Here is a 21,745-nt window from a genome sequence, read left to right on the forward strand (position 1 = left end):
TCTTTGTAACTAATAATGTTTCCAGCCGTTTACCCTCCCAGTCAGTTTTCCCTTTTGTGTCCCATCTCTATAGATTGTGACTATGTCTTATCACTTATAGCTCTAATCTGTGCCAGGACCCCTTTGGAGCTGAAAACTAACAGATTTATTGTTGTTGTTGTTGTTGTTGTTGTTGTTAAAAGTCTGTGCATTGCTGGTCTGATACATCTAGCTACTTTAAATGAATTCAAATCTCCAGAGCCTGATGAGCTGCAACCAGGGCTACTAAAGAAGCTTGCAGGTGTAATCTCAGAACCCCTGTCTATAATATTTGACAATTATTGGAGAACAGGTGGGATCCCTGCAGACTGGAGGCAGGCAGATGTTGCCCTCATCTTCAAAAAGGAGAAAAAGAAGTCCCTGGTGAGCTTGACATCATTACCAGGAAAGGTCCTAGAACAAGTAATTCAACAGTCTGTCTGGGAGTACTTAGAAAAGGATGCTGTGATTACTAAGACCAAGCATGGGTTTATCAAAAACTAGTTATGCCAGATGAATCTCATTTGTTTTTGTTTTGTTTTTTTGATAGAGTTACAAGCTTGGTGGGATGCTGTGGATGTAGTGTATCTTGATATCAGTAAGGCTTTTGACAAAGTCCCCCATAATATTCTTGGGGAAGCTGGTAAAATGTGGGCTGGACAAGGTGGTAGTTAGGTGGATTTGTGCCACAGAGTTATGTCCTGGACCCATTGTTGTTCAACATCTTTATAAAAGACTTGGATGAAGGAATTGAGGGGATGCTCATCCAATTTGCAGATTGTACAAAACAGGGAGGGGTAACCAATACCACTGAAGACACAATCGGGATTCAATATGACCTTAACAGATTGGAGAACAAGGCCCAAACTAACAAAATGAATTTCTACAGTGACAAATGTAAAGTTCTACCCTTAGGCAGGAAGAACCAGCTGCACCAATATAAGACTGGTACTTGTGAAAAGGGGCCTTAGTAGACAACAAGCTTAACATGAGTCACCAATGTGATGCAGCAGCAAAAAACCCCACAAATGCTATTCTAGGCTGCATCGACAGAAGTATAGCGTGCTGGTCAAGGGAAGTAAAAGTACCTCTCTATTCTGCTTTGGTCAGACCACACCGGGAGTACTATATCCTGTTCTGGGTGCCATGATTTAAGGAGGATATTGACAAGCTGGAACATGTGCAGAGGAGGCAACCAAAATTATGAAGGGTCTGGAAACCAAGCCTTATGAGGACTGGTTGAGGGAATTGAGTATGCTTAGGCTGGTAAAGAGGAGACTGAGAGAAGATATGATAGCCGCCTTCAAATATATAAAAAGGCTGTCACGTGGAAATTAGAGCAATCTTGTTTTCTCCTGCTCTGAAGGACAGGACATGAACAAATGGATTCAAGTTGCAAGAAGGGAGATTCTGACTAAGACTCAGGTGGAATGTTCTATGGTAAGAGCTGTTTGACAATGGAATGAACTCGCACGAGAGGTAGTGGACTCTCCTTCATTGTGGGTTTTTAAACAGAGGTTGGATGGTCACCTATCATGGATGCTTTAGTGCATTCCTGCATTGCAAGGGGTTGGACTACATGACCCTTGGGATCCCCTACAACTCTACAATTCTATTATTATAGGAACAATTATTGCTACAGCTGCATTTCCCTGGTTCTGCCTTGAAAAGGGATGTTTGCAGCTTTTCAGACCCTGCCAATTGATTCGGCATATTTGTGTTCACATACAGGTAAGGAAGCAAGCTGTGAATATCTCCCTGCTGCGCTGTAGACGTAATGACTGTTTATAGAAAGCTTTCTAAAGCAACTGGATGAGGCTCTGGCAAAGTCTCTCTCTCTCTCTCTCTCTCTCTCTCTCTCTGTAGTCCAAACTCAGGCTGTATTGGCACCAGCAGCCTCAACATATTGATTTCCTCTCAAGATTGTCTCAAGTCTTTCCCTGCTGGATCTTCCAGCATCACATTAAAGAGAGACCAACAAGCTATTCCCATGAGTGAATTCACACAATGCTGTGGGAATCCCTACCCCAGGTGTGCAGATTCTCAGGTTCAGAGGCCAGATGCAACCCTCCAGGCCTCGTTTTCTGACTCACAAGCATCTCCCCAACTTTTACTTTTACTGGCCCCATTCTTGTCTGGAAATGTGATTCTGCCGCTTGCTTGCTTGAATGTAAGATATTAAAAAGAGTCCTGATGAATCAGGCCAGTGGCCCATCTAATCCAGCCTCCTGTTCTCACAGTGGCAAGCCAGATGCCCATTATGGGAAACCTGCAAACAGGAGCACAAGAGCTCTTTCCCCTCCTGTGGTTTCCAGCAACTGGGATTCAGGAGCTGTGGAGGCAGAACATAATTATGATAGTCAGTAGCTGATGATAACACTCTGCTGTGGGATGGACGGAAGACAGAGAGAAGTGGGTAGGTGTTCAGAATGTTCTGAAATTTGCAAGGTTGAAATGTAGCTTCCTGTGCAAATATAAGTTCCCTCTGCTTTTCCTTCTCACACCTCCCACCATTAGCAAACTCCTGAAGGTACCCAACTGTGGCATTTGGATTATTATTATTACCAGTACTTTTTTTAAAAGGGGAATGTGCCAGAACTCAGTTCCAGCACCTTTCAGGTGGGTTCCGGCACCTCAGGTGAGTGCCATTGTCATTCTAAATCTAAAAGAAAGAGGGAGGGACCTCTTTTTCTAGAAAAATAGCACTGATTATTATTATATATTATTTATTAGACTTCTTAACTGCTTGTTACCCATAGGTCTCAAAGCAATGTACAGCACATTTAAAGCATACATAATAATGCATTATATGGTATAAATAACTCCCAAAACCTACACAAAGCTTTTATACCACCAGGGCTCTTTTTTCTGCTGGAAAACTCTGTTCTCACACCTCTCAGGTGTGTGCCATTGCCATTATAAGAGAGTAAGGGAGGCATTCATGGTGAGTTCCAGCACATCTTTTCCTAGAAAAATAGCACTGGATACCACATTGTTGTTGCAGTTGCTGTTGTTGTTTTATTTAATTTGTTAGTCACTTTACCTTGGCAAGGGCAACCCAAAGTGACTTACAACCAAACAAACAGATGGTGATAAACCACACAGAGGTACATTAAAACCAAATGGAAAAATTAATACATTTTAAAATCCTGCATACTTTTAAAAGGTTATAGTTAAATGCCAAAGGTCTGGTTATAGAAGAATACTTTTGCCTGGTGCCTAATGATGTATAATGAAGGTGCCAGGTGAGCCTCCTTGAGAGAGCCACCATAGAAAAGACCCTTTCCTGTGCTGCCACCCTCTGGACCTCTCACATATGAAGAAGGGCCTCAAATGATAGTTTCAGGGTCCAGGTCATTTCATATGGGGAGAGGCAGTCTTTGAGGTATTGAAATCCTGAGCTGTTTAATGCTTCATAGGTCAAAACCAGTTTTAAACAGCCATAGCTTCTTTCCCCCAATAATTCTGGGATCTATAATTGGTTAATGGTGCTGAGAGTTGCTACCTACACCCCTCTAGGACACCATGGAAGCCAGCATGGTGTAGTGGTTAAGAGCGGTGGATTCGTAATCTGGTGAACCGGGTTCGCTTCCCCGCTCCTCCACATGCAGCTGCTGGGTGACCTTGGGCTAGTCACACTTCTCTGAAGTCTCTCAGCCTCACTCACCTCACAGAGTGTTTGTTGTGGGGGAGGAAGGGAAAGGAGATTGTTAGCCACTTTGAGACTCCTTAAGGGGAGTGAAAGGCGGGATGTCAAGTCCAAACTCCTCCTCCTCTTCTATTCCCCTCCCAGAGCTACAATTCCCTGAGTTCTCTGGGAAGAGCGATTGAATGTTCAACTACTTTGGAATTGTAGAACTGGGAGGAGATGGGGGAGGGACTGTCTCCTAACAACTCTCAGCACACTCAATAAACCACATTCCAGAATTCGTTGGGAGAAGCCACTTTTTCTTTAATGAATTGTAGCAGACTTTGCCAAGCTGGTGGTTTTCCAGATGTTTTGGAAAACCCGAAGGCACCAGGCTGGCAAAGGTGGGCATCTGTGTAGAGAACAGATCTGCTGCCCCTTGTTGGTGGCTAACAGGTATTGTTCCATCTTCTGGGTATTTTTCTATCTCTCGTTATTTGTAGCATTCTTGCTAGAGGGAATTGTTGTTGCTGCTGTTGTTGTTAAGATACTTTTGGCATCCTCGTGCCATCGAGCCTAAGAAGAGGAAACTGGGAGAAGAGCCATCTTAAAGGGCTGTCACAATCACATTGAAGATGGAGGAAGCTTGTTTCCTGCTGCTCTGGAGAGAAGGACCTGAACCGATTGATACAAACTGCAAGGAAGTAGATTCTGATAACTTTCCGACGATAAGAGGTGTTGGATGCTCCTTCATTGGAAGTTTTAAAGCAGAAGTTCGGTGGCCACCTGTGAGAGGTTCCTTAGCTGTGATTCCTGTATTGTAGGGGGTTGGGCTAGGTGACAGTTGGGGTCCCTTATAGTTCCACAATTCTATGATTCTGCGCTTTGCATGCAGAAGGTCCCTGGTTCAGTCCCCAGCAGCATATCCAGTGGGGCTGGCAAAAGACTCCCCCCCCCACCCTGAAATCCAGGAGAGCTGTGTGGACAAAACTAAGTGATTGGTCAGGTTATGGAAGAAACTTCCTGCATGGATTCAGCTGAAACAAGCTCTTTATATGTATGGGACTGTTGCTGCACTTTCCCCCCTTCCTTCAAGTTTCTATCTCCTTAGATTGCCTCCTGGTTTTCTTGGCTTGTTGCATTCCCTTTTTTAATTGACATTCTGGGTTTTTCTTTTTACTTTTTCACAGCACAAAAACATTGGAGAAATGTTTCAAGCAGGCTTCAATGGCATGTTCACAAAGGAATCTATGGTGTCCCAACCTTCTTTGGCACTTATTCGGTGCATGAGACCTCTTAATAAAACTGGATCTTTCCCAAGGGCTCTTGACTTGACAGCATCCTCATTCGGTCAAAGGGACGAGAACTCAGCAGCGCTACAGCATCTTACATAAGGGGTGGTGGAACCTTCCCGGCAACTCTACACTGCAGAGCTTAATGGGCAACGCAACGGTTGAACTGTCAGGCCTTCTTCCCCACCGGATCGGGGGAAACTGCGGTTTGAGCTGGGGAGGTGAGAGTTCTTTGTTGCAGATTTTAGCATTGCAAAGCGACAATACTAAAATCTACCTCCCCCTCGCGCAGGACGCAGGTGCCCAACTCCTCCTCTGGCTGCGCCCCGTCCCTTGTGGCCCTCCGGGGCCTGCAATGCGGCCCCCAGAGTTCCTGGTCAGGGTGGGCTAGCGCACGAGGGCGGAACTGGCTCCGAAGCCGCGGTAAACGGGGGCGGGCTTGGGCGGCTCTGCCAGCCAGCCTCTCTCTCCTCCTTCCGCTGCCAGAAGAGGGCGGAGAGGCTCGGAGCGCCGCCCGTCGACGCTGCCGCCGCCTCCTCCGTAGCGTAGAGACAAACGGGGACGCCAAGAGCGCGCAGGAGGAGCAGGAGAAAGAGGAGCCGGGCCCTGCAGCCTGGCCGCGGCTGTAAGCCCCGACGGAGGCAGGGAGGTAGGTGAGTGACCGCAGTCGGGGACCCTTAAGCGCATCAGCAAAGACAGGAAGATGGAAGAAGGGGGCTGAACGACGTCTCTCTTTCTGCACCCCTACCCGCCCCGCCATCCGCCAATTCCCAGCTTTAGGGTTGTTTGCAGGGCAGGGACGTACTTTGTTGTTGTTGTTTAGTCGTTTAGTCGTGTCCGACTCTTCGTGACCCCATGAACCAGAGCACGCCAGGCACACCGGTCTTCCACTGCCTCCCGCAGTTTGGTCAGACTCATGTTGGTAGCTTCGAGAACACTGTCCAAGCATCTCGTCCTCTGTCATCCCCTCCTTGTGCCCTCAATCTTTCCCAACATCAGGGTCTTTTCCAGGGAGTCTTCTCTTCTCATGAGGTGGCCAAAGTATTGGAGCCTCAGCTTCAGGATCTGTCCTTCCAGTGAGCACTCAGGGCTGATTTCTTTAAGGATGGAGAGGTATGAACTTCTTGCAGTCCATGGGACTCTCAAGAGTCTCCTCCAGCACCAGAATTCAAAAGCATCAATTCTTCTGCGATCAGCTCTCACTTCCATACATCACTACTGGGAAAACCATAGCCTTAACTATACATATGGACCTTTGTCGGCAAGGTGATGTCTTTGCTTTTAAAGATGCTGTCTATGTTTGTCATCACTTTTCTCCCAAGAAGCAGGCGTCTTTTAATTTCGTGACTGCTGTCACCATCTGCAGTGATCACGGAGCCCAAGAAAGTGAAATCTCTCACTGCCTCCATTTCTTCCCCTTCTATTTGCCAGGAGGTGATGGGACCAGTGGCCATGATCTTAGTTGTTGTTTTTTTATGTTGAGCTTCAGACCATATTTTGCACTCTCCTCTTTCACCCTCATTAAAAGGTTCTTTAATTCCTCCTCACTTTCTGCCATCAAGGTTGTGTCATCAGCATATCTGAGGTTGTTGATATTTCTTCCGGCAATCTTAATTCCAGTTTGGGATTCATCCAGTCCAGCCTTTCGCATGATGAATTCTGCATATAATTTAAACAATATACAGCCTTGTCTTACTCCTTTCCCAATTTTGAACCAATCAGTTGTTCCATATCCAGTTCTAACTGTAGCTTCTTGTCCCACGTAGAGATTTATCAGATGATCAGGCACTCCCATTTCTTTAAGAACTTGCCATAGTTTGCTGTGATCGACAGAAAAACCACCCAAATCCACCCATTGCAGTGTGGGTCTCTGCTCTCAGGAGGACTAGCGTTGGTCTCATGTCCTGCTTGTGGGCTTCCCATAATGGGCATCTGGTCTGCCACTATGAGAACAGGATGCTGGGCTAGACCCTTTGGCCTGATCCTGCAGCCAGGTTCTCCATATCTTCTCTTCTTCTCCGTGTCCAGGGGCAGTATAGAGAAGAAGGCTAGTTTCTGGGGATCACAAGTCCCAATATATTAGAAAGGGAGCTCATGCAATGCCACCTAATTATAGACCAATAAGCCTTATTTCTATCATGGGGAAGTTATATGTTAAACTTCTGTTTGGTAAACTTACACTTTGGATGTCCCAACTTGTGATACTAGGCCTAGAGCAGGTGGGGTTTTGTCATGCCAAAAGTACTTTGGACCACTCACCTAGTCAAAAAATATTCTAGGGCAGGCACCCCCAAACTCGGCCCTCCAGCTTTTTTGGGACTACAACTCTGATCATCCCTAGCTAACAGGACCAGTGGTCAGGGATGATGGGAATTGTAGTCCCCAAACAGCTGGAGGGCCAAGTTTGGGGTGACTGTTCTAGGGCATCCTAGAAGTGATGAAAAGTCACTTTTTCTTATTAGGAGATTATACCCCTCTATGAGGTGTCAGGTAAAATGCTCCCTATTAGGTAGGCCAGCTCCAAAAATTATCGCCAACAAAGGGATGAAACAGGGTTGCATCTTAAACCACTGTACTTTCGTATGCTCTGCATGCCAATAAAGGAGATGGATTGGTAAAAATGGGGAAAGTTGCTGTTCCACTTGGGTGCTGCTAGCGGTTTTCCCATTAAGGAATCTGGTTGGCTGTTGTGGGAAAAGGATGGTGGAGTAGATGGGCCATTGGTCCAATCCAACCAGGGCTTTTTTTATAGTCTTTCTTCCAGTATCAGAGGCAGGTTGTCTCTGCACACCAGTTGATGGAGAGTTGCTGTTGTTCTTCTTAGGTCCTGCTTGTGGGCTCATTGGGGCATCTGGTTGGCCACTGTGAGAACAGGATGCTGTTCTCACAGTGGGCCCCCTTTGCCTTGATCCAGCAAGAGCTTCTTATGTTCTTATCAAAGTACGTGTTAAAAAAGCATCCTCCTCGTAAGTCCTGTAGGACAGAAACCCAGGCGTCTTAAAACAAGGCACTTCCCCCCCCCCCAGCTTTTTGCTTAGTCAAGTCAAGCCAAACATGTTGTTTTGTCATGAGTGTTCGTTTTTAAAATCTGTTGACTTTATCTATGTTTTGATAATTTGCATTTGTTTTTAAAATCTGTTGACTTTATCTGTGTTTTGATAATTTGTTGTTGTCTCCTTGTTCTTAAAGTTCGTTAGTTTTATCTGTGTTTCTTATAAATATTTTAGACTGCTGTGGTGTAAACCGCTTGAGAGATTTATCGATTGACTGAATAAGCAAGTCTGTAGAGTTTGTTAATTAAGCAAAACAAACAACTCAGTACTGGCAGTCTTTTCCGCCCCAGACCTACATGGATAGATGCCTCTGGGGACTGAACCGAGGACCTTTCATGTACAAAGCTTGTGCTCTACTGCTAGGCTATAGCTGTGCTTGGAGGGAAGCCTGTGGCTCCGTGGTAGAGCAGTCATTCTCCACGCAAAATGTACCAGGTTCAGTCCCCAGCTCCTCCAAAAAGGCATGCCCCTGAAACCTGAGGAGCTACTCCCAGCCTGTATGGACAATACTGAGCTAGAGGGACAAGAACACTGACTCAAAGAGCAAAACAACCAGGACCATCTGAGTCTATTAGTGCTGAGGCTTCTACAATCCAGTTTTGCCCTGGAAATGTCCCCTGCCTAAAACTATGGCGAGCTGCTGCCAGTCAGTGTTGACAGTACTGAGCTAGATGGACCTGTGGTTTGACTCATTAGGAGGCAGCTTATTATGTTCATATGCCAAAAACCTGGACTGCTTTTTATCAATCTCTGCTATGCTCCTGCATTCTCGTATCCTAACTAACTCTGATTGTTCTGCAGATTCTTCCTTATTAAAGAGAAGTGACTTGGATTTGATCCCAGCCCAGTTGGCAATGAGTAGAAAAAGTCCACAACCAGTTCTGGAGATGGTCCGAGCATCTAGCATTCTGGCACTCTCTCTCCATGGAAACAGATGTGTCATCTACACTCAGTGTGGATTCCAACCTCTGAGCAAGCAAGAGAATCACCGAACTGTCCTTTAGTCAAGCTCAAGAATCAATCATCAAATCCCTCCCTATTTGACTTGAAAAAGAACATCACCCATACTCCTCTATTTCCCAGCGTAGTCCTGATGGCTCTTTGTTCTCCAGTCCCTGAAGAAGAAATAAACTGGGGGCAGGTGAGTTCAAAAGGTAGACAAGATTAGGAAGCAGAGGTGGGGGAGGGGGGCTGAAAGAGGTCACAGCAAGGAAGAGATGCAAGAGATGGTGCAAAAGGACTCCTGAGAATGGGCTGTCTCTTGTATCAGGACTCTACCATCTGGGTACAGCCCTCTCCTTAAGAATAAGATGATGGTCCTCGTGGTTCTGAATAACCCTTAGCTCTCCTGTGTAATATGGACTCGTGATGTGTCCATAGCTGGAGTGTTTCCTGTTGTGATCACAGGCCACCCTTACACCTCCTGCACTTGCTGTGTCTGGCAGGGTTTCTCTCCTAACCCAGAACACCTCCTCTGTGAGCCCTGAGCCACGGCCGGAAGACAACGGCAACAACGCTTCATCTTTTGTGAACAGGCGGTAGACGTGGGGATGAGCGGACGGCCACCCCTGGCCGAGAAAGCTTTGTCCGAGACTTATGCTCGCCTCCGGTACAGGGATGCCTCTTTGCTGATCTGGCAGCAGCAGCAGCAGAAACTTGAGTCTCTGCCACCGGGAACATACTTGAACAGGAGCCACAGCATGTGGTACTCACAATATGGCAACCAGGCGATCTTGGTGCGGGATAAGAACAAAGCAGACATCCCCAGGGATACCGGACAATCCAGGTTTTGCAGCGTGATGTGATTTCAAGAGCTAAGAGCAAGCCCAACCTCTAGACTAACCAAAATGGATCCAGAAAGTGGTTTTCCTTTTTTAAAAAAAAAAGTTTAATTTTTTATGTTGTAGCTCTATTTATCTTCTACTGCAGTTTTGGACAGTGCTCCTGAAGCAATTTGGGAAATGGATTTTCAGGGGCCTCAAGTGGCTGTCCAACAGGTTTGCCTACATTCGTTGAATCCATCCAAATTAATTTTGAAACTTCGTTTGCTGCTACTCTGCAAAAGGCTGTTCCTGTTAGACAACACTGAATGTCTCGTCCTCACTCACCCACCCCCACCCCACCCAGGACTCTCCATTACAGATGGAATTTGAAGGTGGGGAGCCAGGGGCCTTCCAGATGTTGCCCTGTACCATTCACCTGACATCACCATTGAGAGCCACAAGCTTCCCATCTGTTTTAAGTGGTACTGATGTAGGCAAAGATTTCTTCCCAATCATCTCTTCTGGAGAGGAGTCACATAGGGGCCATTTTGGGGAGGTAGGAAGTGCAGTTCAAAACACCTGCTCTAACACACCTTTACCCCTGACTGCTTACAAACAGGAAGCATTCCACACACACCCCTTTCCATGCCAGCTTCGCCTGCTAAATGTCCACATAGCTGTCTCCCTCTAAAAAAAAAGCAGGATCTGGAAAACAATGTGATAACCCACCTGCATGAGCACTTCTCTTTTGCTAAGGGAGGCAGGCCATTGAAGTGAATAGGTTATCTCTCATGGACAGGAGTTTGCCCCATTCATCTTCTCACACTGAAGAAGGCATGCATGCAAGCTTGGACTTTGCTTTCTAGGGCCTGGACTCTCAAATTGCTGCTGTGTTAACTTGTTGATGTGTTAACAGAACTATGCTAGGTCTTGAAGATGGAAGTGGCTGGGGACAGTTCAGAAGAGTTTGTTTTTTAAAAAAACCTTTTTAAAAGGTATACACTTCTCTCTGCAACCAGATGCCTTTTGTTCATCACTTGCAGTATTAAAAATGAACAAGCGATACCTGTGTCAGTGGCTGCAGCAAATTATTGCTTCTCTGTGTGGACACACCCTGACTGCCAAATGCAAAGTCTGTTTTGCAGAGACTGTCAGTTCAGTTTAGCTTGGACAGGCACCGGGCTTGTGGCATTCTGGGAGTTCCCATTGCCTCTTGGGTAGAGCAGCTGTAGTGACCCTTGAGGTTCTTTCCAGCTCTACAGCTTTCAAATGCTCCAAGTCACACACATAGGTTAATCAGGTTCTCTAGGCCTCCACCTTCCTGCAGACCCTTACTCAAAGTTAGGAGAGGGGATGCAGTTCAGTGTCAGAGCACCTGCTCTGAATGGAGAAGGTCCCAGGCTCAATCCCGAATGTCATTTCCAAGGGGTGGAGGAGGAGGAGTTTGGATTCGATATCCCGCTTTATCACTACCCGAAGGAGTCTCAAAGCGGCTAACAATCTCCTTTCCCTTCCTCCCCCACAACAAACGGGGCTGAGAGACTTCAGAGAAGTGTGACTAGCCCAAGGTCACCAAGCAGCTGCATGTGGAGGAGCGGAGACACGAACCCGGTTCACCAGATTACGAGTCTATCGCTCTTAACCACTACACCACACTGGCTCTCAAGGGTATCTGGGAACGCCCCTTGCCTAAAATCTCGAGAGCCACTGCTGCCAGTCGGTGTACAGTACTGACCTAAATGGAACAAGGGTCTGAGCTCTGCATAAAGCAGCTTCCTATGCTCCTATTGAATTCTGACTAGTTCTTTAGAACTACAAGGACTAGAATATTACTTTATTTTAGGGGAAAAGATGTAGCTCTGCAGGATGCAACCTACCTCACAGGGTTGTTGAGAGGACACAACTGGTGGGTGGGGGCAAAAATACAGCTACCTACACCATTCTGAGCTTCTTTGAGGAACAGGATAAAATGAACCACAGGACTGGAACAATACTATCATAAGAATATAAGAACCTGCTGGATCAGGCCAGTGGCCCATCTAGTCCAACATCTTTTCCCAAAGTGGCCAACCCATGAAAAGTCCAAGCAGGATTTGAGAACAAGAGCAGTCCCCTATCCTTGTGGTTTCCAGCAACTGGTATTCAGAAACATTGCTGCCACCAGTCATTTAAACCTACAGCTTTCAGGTCTGGAGAATCCCAGACCCTGAGATTTCAAGGCCCCAACCTGAAACCTAGGGGTGACCCTGGCTGATGCCACCAGAGCAGGTCCTGCAGATGCAGGTTAATTGCGAGAGGCGTGGGGAGGTGGGCACACACTGCAGTGTCTATGCTATAATTTGTAGCCAGCTCCTACTAGGCTCTCCTGCCCACCTGGAGATTCAGTACCTCTACCTGCCACCTAGGGCCCAGAAAAAGGAGGCTTCAGATGAGAGCTGGAGGTCTGGCAACCCTGCCGAGGCAGCTTCTTGGACCCTACTGCTGAGATGTGGGAACTGGAAATATAACCTAAACCCTTTTAGATCCAAGCCACTGAGATGTGAAGAACTGAGAAGCAAATCCTAGTGAGATGGATTGGAGCTTAGCATTGCCATGGTGCAGTGGGGGTGGGGGTTGGCTGGTGAAGGGCAAGCAAGATCTTGGTTGCCTCAGGTGGTCCAGAGTGGAAACTGATGGACCTAACTTGGCATAAAAAACGGCAAAATCTCATCTGCCCCTATTTGATTTTACTCCTCTCCCAAGCTTCCTCCTTCCTCTGTACACCTTGGTAAAGATGGGGACAGCTTGGGACCTTTGCTGTGCTGCAAGATGTGGTCCCTTTGTAGATTCAGGACAGATTTTTTTAAAGTCCTCCATGTAGCACTTGGTTAAATTATGGAATTCACACCCATAGGATAAAAAAATTCCTTCCAGTAGCACCTTAGAGACCAACTAAGTTTGTTATTGGTATGAGCTTTTGTGTGCATGCACACTTCTTCAGATACTTCTTCGTATCTTTTTGCTACCAAGGAGTGTGGTGGAGTCTCCTTCTTTGGAGGTCTTTAACCAGAGGTTTGACAGCCATCTGTCAGGAATGCTTTGATGGCGTTTCTTGCTTGGCAGGGGGTTGGACTGGATGGCCCTTGTGGTATCTTCCAACTCTATGATTCTAAGTGTGCATGCACACGAAAGCTCATACCAATAACAAACTTAGTTGGTCTCTAAGGTGCTACTGGAAGGATTTTTTTTATTCTGTTTTGACTATGGCAGACCAACATGACTACTTACTGTAACACCCATTGGAGGCAGTGATGGTGACCAACTGCAATGGCTTGAAAAGAGGATTGGTCTGGCAACCCCAATGAAACCTTATGTTAACTTATGAGGAATGGTTGCTGGAGTTGGGTGTTTTCAGCCCAAAGAGGAGGAGACTGAGAGGAGAAATGATGGAAGATGGAGCAAGCTTGTTTTTTCCTGCTCTGGAGGTTAGGACCCAAACCAATAGCTTCAAGTTACAATGAGATTTCTGACAGTAAGAGCTGTTTGACAGTGGAACAGACTGCCTTGGAAGGTGGTGGACTCTCCTTCCTTTAGAGGAATTTAAGCAATGGTTGGATGACCACCCGTCAGTTTCTTCAGTTGTGATTTCTGCATTGCAACTTCCAACTCTACAACTTTTATTAACTCTGCTGCACAATAAATTGAAGACAAAGTTGTGATCATCACACATTTGCCCAACGCCCCCGTCCCCCCCCCCCCGGCTTTACAAACGTGTGTATTACAGAAGTGGCATTTGCTTCAAAAAATACATAAATAAATCAGGTCTTTGTTCCTTTATTATTATTTTTTTCCAAACTGTTCTACTTTTAAAACAATTAAAGATACAGAGACTGACCTGGAAAGGGGGTAACTAGGAATATACAAATAAATCATGCTTTTATCTGGAAGGTACTAATACCTGTCAAGTCCAAAGTCTGTACAAAAAAAGAAAGCAAACAAATCCCCGCCCTAAACCCATCCCTGGGGGGGGAAAAACCCCTGAATACACAAATAAGGAATTAAGCACCCAGCACAGGAAACTATCAAAGAGCCATAGCACCTGTTGGTTAAAGTCAAATACATTTAAATTAAAAGTACTCCCAATTCTTTAGAACTTTGTTTTTCTTTCTTAAAAAAAAATACCAAGACAAACCTGCATTTTTCTTCTTCTTCTGTCACTCTTCAAAATGCAGGATAGTTTTTTTTTTAAGTGACCAATGGTGTTAATAAATAAAGTTACTTGTATATACAGGAAGACAAAAACAAAACAAGGGACAGTTAATTATGGAGTGTGTCTTCTGAAAAAAGTGCAGGGATCCAGACTGGAGAAAATAGTTTCTAGAAAAATCGATGAATCTTACAAAAGTGTTGTTATCTCTCCCCACCCCCACACGCACCCCAGTGTATCCCCCCTCCCCCCTTCCTTTGAGGTAAAAGGTTTATTTGGGAAACCTGCACTTTCACAACACAGAAGTAGCTTTCCAGTCTTAAGAGCTTCTTTCCACTGTTAGAAAAAAAAGGGTTTAAAAAGGAATCAAGAGAGATTCACCATCCCCCACTTCATTTCCTATTTGGGGAGCTTTGCTTGGGTCTCAACTATGCACCTCAGGGACCCCCCCTAAGCCAAGAATGTGCCCTTAAGTTAAGCAATTGGCTCTACGGTTAACCACATCCTCACTATACTTTTACAGCATACCCTTATATAACCATTTTAAACAGGCAAAGCTTCCCACAAATAATCCCAGGAACTGTAGTTTGCTCAGGGTGCTGAGAGTTGTTAGGAAATCCTTCTATCCCTCCTCCCAGACATACAGTGCCCAGAGTGGTTTAACAATCAATCTCTCTTCACAGGGAATTCTGGAAATTGTAGCTCTGCGAGGGGAATTAGGGTCTCCATAAATTCTCAGCATCCTGAACAAGTCACAGTTCCCAGGATTCTTTGTAGGAAGAAGCCATGACTGTTTAATATCGTATCATAATGCTTTAAGTGTATGGTGTAGATGGGACCTAAAACAGACCACATAAATTTAAAGCGCCAAGATACCGCTTTAAGCAGGCATAGCTTTCCCCCAAAGAATCCTGGGCACTGTTCTTTGTTGAGGGTGCTGGGAGTTGTTAGGAAACCCCTATTCCTATCACAACATCACAATTTTTGTTTATTTAAACAATTTATATACCACTTCACTACAATGAGTCTCTTAACAAAGATACAATATATTTTCTTAAAAAATATATCAGTTAAAACTATAAAATCAGACATCAATTGAAATAGCTGCTGGAATAATAATAATAATAATAAAAATAAAAGTTTTCATTAGGTGCTGGAACTTCAACAGGGAGAGAGGGCCTGTCTGACCTCAATTGGAATGGAGTTCCACAAATTTAGGGCCACGACACTGAAAGCAACATGGCTCCTGGTTGATATGAGCCATGCATCCAAGCTACAGGGGATTACCAACTCCTTTGAAGAACTCAGTAACTGGGCAGGGATATAAGGGATTCAAGGTGGTCAAGTTATCGTGGCCCAGATTATTAACGGCCTTGTAAATTAATGCAATAGCCTTGAATTTAGCCCAGTAGCATATGGGCATCCCTGGGAAGAGGTACTGATTGTTTAAGCACCCTGGGAATTGTAGCTCTTAACAACTTCTCAGCAGCCAAGGACTGCCTACTGCAGCCAACATGGTGCCCTTCAAATGCTGGTGAACACCAGCTCCCAGCATCCTTGGCTGTTGGTCACACTAGCTGGAGGTCATAGGAGTTTGGAGTCCAGCCACCTCCAGAAGGCATCACATCACCTAACCCCAGGTGCCGTGTCTTTTGGAGATTGGCTGGCCACCATGAGGACAGGACGCTGTACTAGATGGGCCATTGGTCTGATCCAGCAGGGTTTGTGTTGTTGTTAGAAGCTCTCCAAACATTCCTCATGGAGGAACACCACAACAGCTACTCAGGATGCAGTTGGCTTCCATATGTTGTCTGGACCTCACAAAAACTGGACAGTGGTGCCACATGCCTCACTGGCTAATGTGAATACTTCCTACCTCAACAAAAGGATGATGTGGAGCTAGGGCAAAGAAACTGAATGACATCACATAGAAAAGGTCCCAAGTAACAGACTGACCAGGGTGAGAGGGTTTTGTTTTTTTAAAAGCCATAGCTACAGAATATTGTACAAATGTTAAATCAAGGGGTGTATCCAATTGCTAGTCCTAGGCCACATTCACATCATACATTTAAAGCACTATGGTGCTACTTTCAACCACCATGGCTTCCCTCAAAGAATTCTGGGAACTAGTTTGTTCATGGTGCTGATACCCCAAGCCTCCAATTCCCTCCCCAAAACTATGGTTTGCAGAGTTACCTGTGAAGAGGGATTGGTTGATAAACCACTCTGAAAATTGCAGCTCTGGAAGGGGAAGAGAAGTCTCCTAACAACTCTTAGCAACCTGAACAAATAAAGAGTTTCCAGGATGTTTTGTGGGAAGCCATGACTGTTTAAAGTGGTCTCACAGCACTTTAAATGTATGGGGTGAATGTGGCCCTGCTCGGAGCAGACCAAGTGAAAGTAAGGGGTACCCAACCAACTTAGATCCATTCATTTCAGTGGGTCTACTTTTGAGGGGAATTTGGTTGGATGCAACCCAAGACTTCACAGTCCCTTAACAACAACAGGCAAAACTGGAAAGGACTACTACCCATCCCCTAGCACCAGCAGCAACCAAGGTTTGCAGATTGCCAAGAAAAGGTCATTGGGTTTACCCAGAGTTCTGCATCAGTGAAGTCCTTCCTGCAAAATTGGGGTACGCTCTAGGTGTGCACAATGGGATTGGACCACTCCCAGACTTTTTTTTTAAAGCTAATGCTTGTGATGTGTTTCGTATGCCTCTCAACCTCCTCCATGCACACACCCAGAGAGACAACAACCTCTCCTTTTTCCGTCCTGTAGCCAAATCGGTTTTTTGTTTTTTTTTTAGTTTCAACAATTTCATCCGCTAGCTTTAATAGGTCAGCCAACCTCTCATAACAGAAGCACAAATCTCTAGTATCAATTTTTTTTTACTTAAAAAAAAGTTTAAAAGAAATATCTAAAAAGGTACATTTTAAAAACAATCCACAGTACATGAGCTTTCTTCTCCTCCTTCCCTCATATATATATAATATATATATATATATATATATATATATATATAATGATGCTCTTCAGCACACATGTAGACGCAGGGCCCAATCCACAAGGAAGGTCTGCTCATGGTCTCTGTACTCCCACCCCACCAAAACAAACGGGAGAGGTGCATTTTGTACACCTCCCTCTCATTTGAGAGAAGGGGGCATGCCCAGGAGCATTCCATGGTGGATTGGGCCCCTTGGAGGTTAGGAATACTAGTGCTAGCAACAAATACAATCAACTACTTCAAAAGCTAACGTCTTTCAGATACAGTACCGTTTTACAGAGAGGTTCTCCTCCCCACCACCCTACCCCATTTAAAAAGTTCCCCACTCCACATCAGCAGCAGCACTGAGCTGAGTCTTGGGCTGTATTAAAAAGGAATTTCCATAGGGGAGGAGGGAAGAGTAAGAGAGAAAAGTTACCAAAAAACACCCCCCCTTTTTTAATATTACATCTCGCAAACATTTTTTTAACTCATCTCTCCAGTTCCCACATCTCTTGCTGTTGGTCACCAAAAGACGTCTCAATGATTTGATTTTTTTTAAAAAAAAGTTTAGAGACCTTATATGCAAGGGAAAGTTCTTGCCTTAAAAAGTCTAGTCACACACACACCCCAAAAAGATCTTGCAACCTAATAAAAGCCGGATGGGGAAAGTAGGGGGAGGAAATTAAATTCTGGAAGGTTTTATAACACTGAATTAAAAGAAAAAATAAAAGTAGAGGGGTGGAATGAGATGCAGAGCTGGTCCTGTTGCAAGAAAGCAGGCTGGTTTGTTTGTTTGTTTGTTTGTTTTAAAAAAATAGTAACGAGGAGGAAGCAAAAGGGGACGCTGCAGAACTTTCCGAGGCAAGTGCCTGTGAGACGTCCAATCGCTGTCCGGGAGCGTTTAAGGGTCTGTTGCTTTATTCTGAATCGCTACTGTCCGAAGTGGAGCTTGAGCTGCTACTCCCCGATTCCGAGGAACTGCTACTGCTCAGCCGAGAGGGACCTCCAGAAAGGGTGGAGCCAGATTTTTCTAGCAAAAGAAATGAGAAAAGAAACAGCATTTTGGGTGAAAGCAATCTTTAGCCTGGATATTTAAGATTCAATTTCTCCAGGCGAAAAATAGTGCATTCAGACGTGTAGAACGTTGCATTAGTTTCCCGGATGAGAACACTAGTGCTTCTGTCCCGTATTCTAACACTCGTTTCACATTGCAGTACCTGTTGCATTAGAAGGATCACAGACTCAAAGAATCGTAGAGCTGGAAGGGGCCAAAAGGGTCATTTAGTCCAACCCCCTGCAATGCAGGAATACCAACTAAAGCATACATGACAGATGGCTATCAAACCTCTGCTTAAAAACCTCCAGCTACCCTCCAAGTTACGACACTGTGGCTTTTAAAAACAATATACTGGAATGTTGTGCTAAATTTCATTCGTACCAATTGTGGAATGACAAATGTCACTGGGCATCAGTGCTACTTCCACTGGCGTAGGAAGGGCGGGGCGTAGGGGGCGGGGCGCCCCGGGCAGCGGGATCCCAATAGGGTTCCATCTCGGCACGCCCCGCCCCCAGAACACACGCCAGCCCCACCCTTGCCTGCCTCCCGCCCCTAGTGCCGGAGCATGAAGCTCCGCCACTGGCTGCTACTCCACCCTTTCTGCACATGCACACTTCTGTTCCCCCATAATTCCCCCCATGAAAATGGCAGAAGAGAATTGTATAGTTGGCATAACTGCCCCACATTTCATCACTTTGCTCTCATGATTTTCTGAGTTAAGAATGCTGCAAATGGATTTTTTCTGGCATCACAGAAATGAGTGCCAAATAAGTACTATGTTCCTCTAGATTTATGGAATTGGCTCTTATACCATGTGGAAGCTCAACTATAACACAGAAATTGGTTGGGGAGCATCATGAAAGTGGAATAAACTGTTTTGTGAATGTGGTCAAAACAAATCCTCCTTCCCTGTTAAGTCCCTAAATAAAACCGCCAGGAGTGATGAAGTCTAATTCTGGACATAGTTAACTCACTCCAGCAGGAGGCAGTAAAGGCCACCAACCTCAATGACTTCAAAAGAGGGTTGGACAAATTCATGGAGAAGGCTATGAATGGCAACCAGCCTAGATGGCTATATTCTCCCACCACTGTCAGTTATGCCTCAGAATGCCAATTATTTGGAATCACAAGTGGAGAGATTTGCTGTTGCTCTGATCCAACTTATTGGCTTCCTGCTGGAGCATCTGGGTGGCCACTGTGAGAACAGCATGCAAAACTAGATGGGCTCCCTTTGGCATGATCCAATAGCATTTTCCTATGTAATTCTTATATAATTCTTGGACATTTGCATTATTATTATTAATTGCATTTCTATACAGCCCTTTAAGTATCACAGGGTGAAAATTCTTGGACATTATTATTATTATTATTATTATTATTATTATTATTATTATTATTATTATTATTATTTCTATACAGCCCTTCATCCAAGTATCACAGGATGGTTTAAAATATAAAAACAAATGAACAAAAACCCATAGTTACAAACAATAACACCCCCTCCCCAGTTTAAAAGGCCATAGATTGTTTAATTAGCCGAAGGTATGGGAGAAGAGGAATGCTTTTATCTGGTGCCTAAATATAGGCAGTGAAGGCACCAGGCGAGCGCCTCTGGGGAGAGCACCACACAAATTGGGAGCCACCACAGAAAAGGTGTGTTCTTGTTTTGCCACCCTCCATGTGAAGAAGAGCTTCAGGTAATGTGCACAATGTCCAGGATGGTTGATATTAGGAGAGGTGGTCCTGCATGCAAAGCTTTGCATAGGGAAGGTTGCAGGTTCACAATGGCCAACACAGTACAGTGGTTAGAATCACAGAACTGCAAGCCCCAAAGGATCATCTTGTCCAATCCCCTGAAATGCAGGAATCAGGAGTGTCAGAGGCTAGGACCAAGAAGGCATGGGTTCAAATCCTCCATTTGGCCATGAAGCCTACTGGGGTGGTCACACTCCCCTGCCCCTTCTTCTGAGCCTAACCTACCTCACAAAGTTGTGAGGACAAAACAGGGAATCAGATGCAGTTAGTAAACGCATACAGGAAGGGAGGAGGTTTTGTTCACCTTTTTTCGCAGGCTTCTTGTTGTTGTTCAGCTGCCCACTGACGTCCTGAAGCCTCTTCTCCAGCTCCTTCTTCTTTTCCTGAGCAATCTCCTCCTTCGACTTTGCCACCTGCTTCTTCCCACTTGCAGCTGTGGGGGACAAAGGCACAATTGGTGACATGTGGGAAGAGAAGGAAGAGTCAGCACCACTGCCTTTTGCATCCTCATGCCAATGACTCCCAAGGGATGCTGGATTTGGAGGGGGGGTGTCAGGTGGCCTCTTGTGGGTTATGCAATAGCACCTCTCCAACTCCAAAACCTGAGAAGTGGAGTAGTGTGGGGGACAATTGGGGCAGTTGCCCTGGGGGAACAGCCTTGAAGGAAGCTGCTTTTGACGGGCTGGTGGGGAAGGTCAAGGCAAACACAGAGGAGACAGAGGAAGAGAGATGGGCTTTGGACCTTGTCCTGGATGCTGGCAACCCACGTTATGCCACTGTGAGTGAGGGAAGGGCCTTAGATGGGAACACCTGCTTTGTTGAATGCCCAGTGACATCTCCACGTAAGGCTGGGGAAAGAGCTTCAAGCCTGAAACCCTGGAGAGCTGCTGCCAGTCAGCACAGACGTCCCTCAGCTGGATGGACCAAGGGTCTGACTCAGTATAAAGCAGCTTCCTATGTTCCTATTAAATAATCCAGCCCTTTCCTCAGAACTATGAGGATTAGAATCATGCTATGTTTAGAGGAGCAATAGCTGAGTGGCAGGGCATCTGCTTTGCATGCAGAAGGTCCCAGGTTTAAACCTCAATGGCATCTCTAATGAACCCAGGACCTTCTGCATGCAAGTATGAGCTCTGGCACTGAGAAGTGGGCAACCCCCTAAAAAGAAGAAGAAGAAGAAGAAGAAGAAGAAGAAGAAGAAGAAGAAGAAGTTCATTGTTTACAACCTTTGGAACCAGTTGTTGCTTAGTCTACCTCACTGGGTTGTTGTGGGGATTAAATGAGGGTTGAAGAGACTCATGTATGCCTTTTTGAACTCCTTGGAGGTAAAGGTGGGATATGAATGTAATATATAGGTAGATAAAAATTATTAAGATATGGCCCTGCTCATTTCAGGATGGGTCCCGGAAGGCTCCCTCCACTTACAGAACGGCTTCCGTTGCTTCTTCTGCAAACAGGATTTGACGTATCTCTCCAGCTCCCGTAATGTGGTAGGCTTCAAGGTTTCGAAATCTATCTCAATTTCATCGGGGTTGGAGTCCCGGAGTGAGGGCTCCCTTGACTGGATGATGTGTACCACCCGTCCCAACTTCTCCCCAGGCAAGCGGTTGATATCCAAGCTGAGCTGGCGCTTCTCGTCGTAGGTCATGGGGAGTCCCTCCTCCTCCTCATCCGAATCGTAGGCCACAGGCACCTGCTTCCCGCCTTTTTTCGGCTGCCTGCAAAGTTAATTTGCTATTATTGCCCACAAAGTTGATTTGCTCCCCACTGTGAGGAGAGGGAGGTTTGTTGCGAAGTGGAAAGATTGAGATTTTGGTGAGCAACATGAGCAGGGGATAACTAGGGGCTGCCTTCCCTGCTTGCGTTGCTCACCAAACCCTCTCTTTTTCCACTTCCAGTGAAAGCATTTCTACAAGCTCCAAACATGGGGAGCACTACCCAACTAAGATCTATTTTTTTATTAAGAATTTATAGGATTTTCCAATTAAAAAACCAATTAAACAC

General features: G+C 45.5%; 2 protein-coding genes across 7 annotated transcripts in view; one reads left to right on the forward strand and one right to left on the reverse strand.

Moving 5' to 3' along the window:
• Positions 1-9,401: 9,401 nt before the first annotated feature.
• On the forward strand, positions 9,402-10,952 carry BRD3OS (BRD3 opposite strand). Its single transcript, XM_033137988.1, has one exon. It carries the CDS (start codon positions 9,542-9,544, stop codon positions 9,794-9,796), a length of 255 nt encoding a protein of 84 aa, XP_032993879.1. The 5' UTR covers positions 9,402-9,541; the 3' UTR covers positions 9,797-10,952.
• A 5,820-nt stretch (positions 10,953-16,772) lies between these two features.
• The window catches only part of BRD3 (bromodomain containing 3), a 32,535-nt gene continuing 27,562 nt past the window's right edge, over positions 16,773-21,745 (reverse strand). For all 6 annotated transcript variants that reach the window (XM_033137493.1, XM_033137492.1, XM_033137487.1 and 3 more), the window contains 3 exons: positions 21,167-21,459; positions 20,046-20,174; positions 16,773-17,959 (listed from right to left, as the gene is read on the reverse strand). In XM_033137493.1, coding sequence (XP_032993384.1) covers positions 17,847-17,959; positions 20,046-20,174; positions 21,167-21,459 — 535 coding nt within the window. In that variant the 3' untranslated portion in view covers positions 16,773-17,846. The remainder of the gene's footprint in view (positions 17,960-20,045; positions 20,175-21,166; positions 21,460-21,745) is intronic.

This window comes from Lacerta agilis, chromosome Z (assembly GCF_009819535.1).
Source record: "Lacerta agilis isolate rLacAgi1 chromosome Z, rLacAgi1.pri, whole genome shotgun sequence".
In the NCBI taxonomy this organism is placed as follows: domain Eukaryota; kingdom Metazoa; phylum Chordata; class Lepidosauria; order Squamata; family Lacertidae; genus Lacerta; species Lacerta agilis.

Excerpts from the sequence above, each read along its gene's own strand:
- BRD3OS (XM_033137988.1), top strand. The coding sequence starts at position 9,542 with ATGAGCGGACGGCCACCCCTGGCCGAGAAAGCTTTGTCCGAGACTTAT.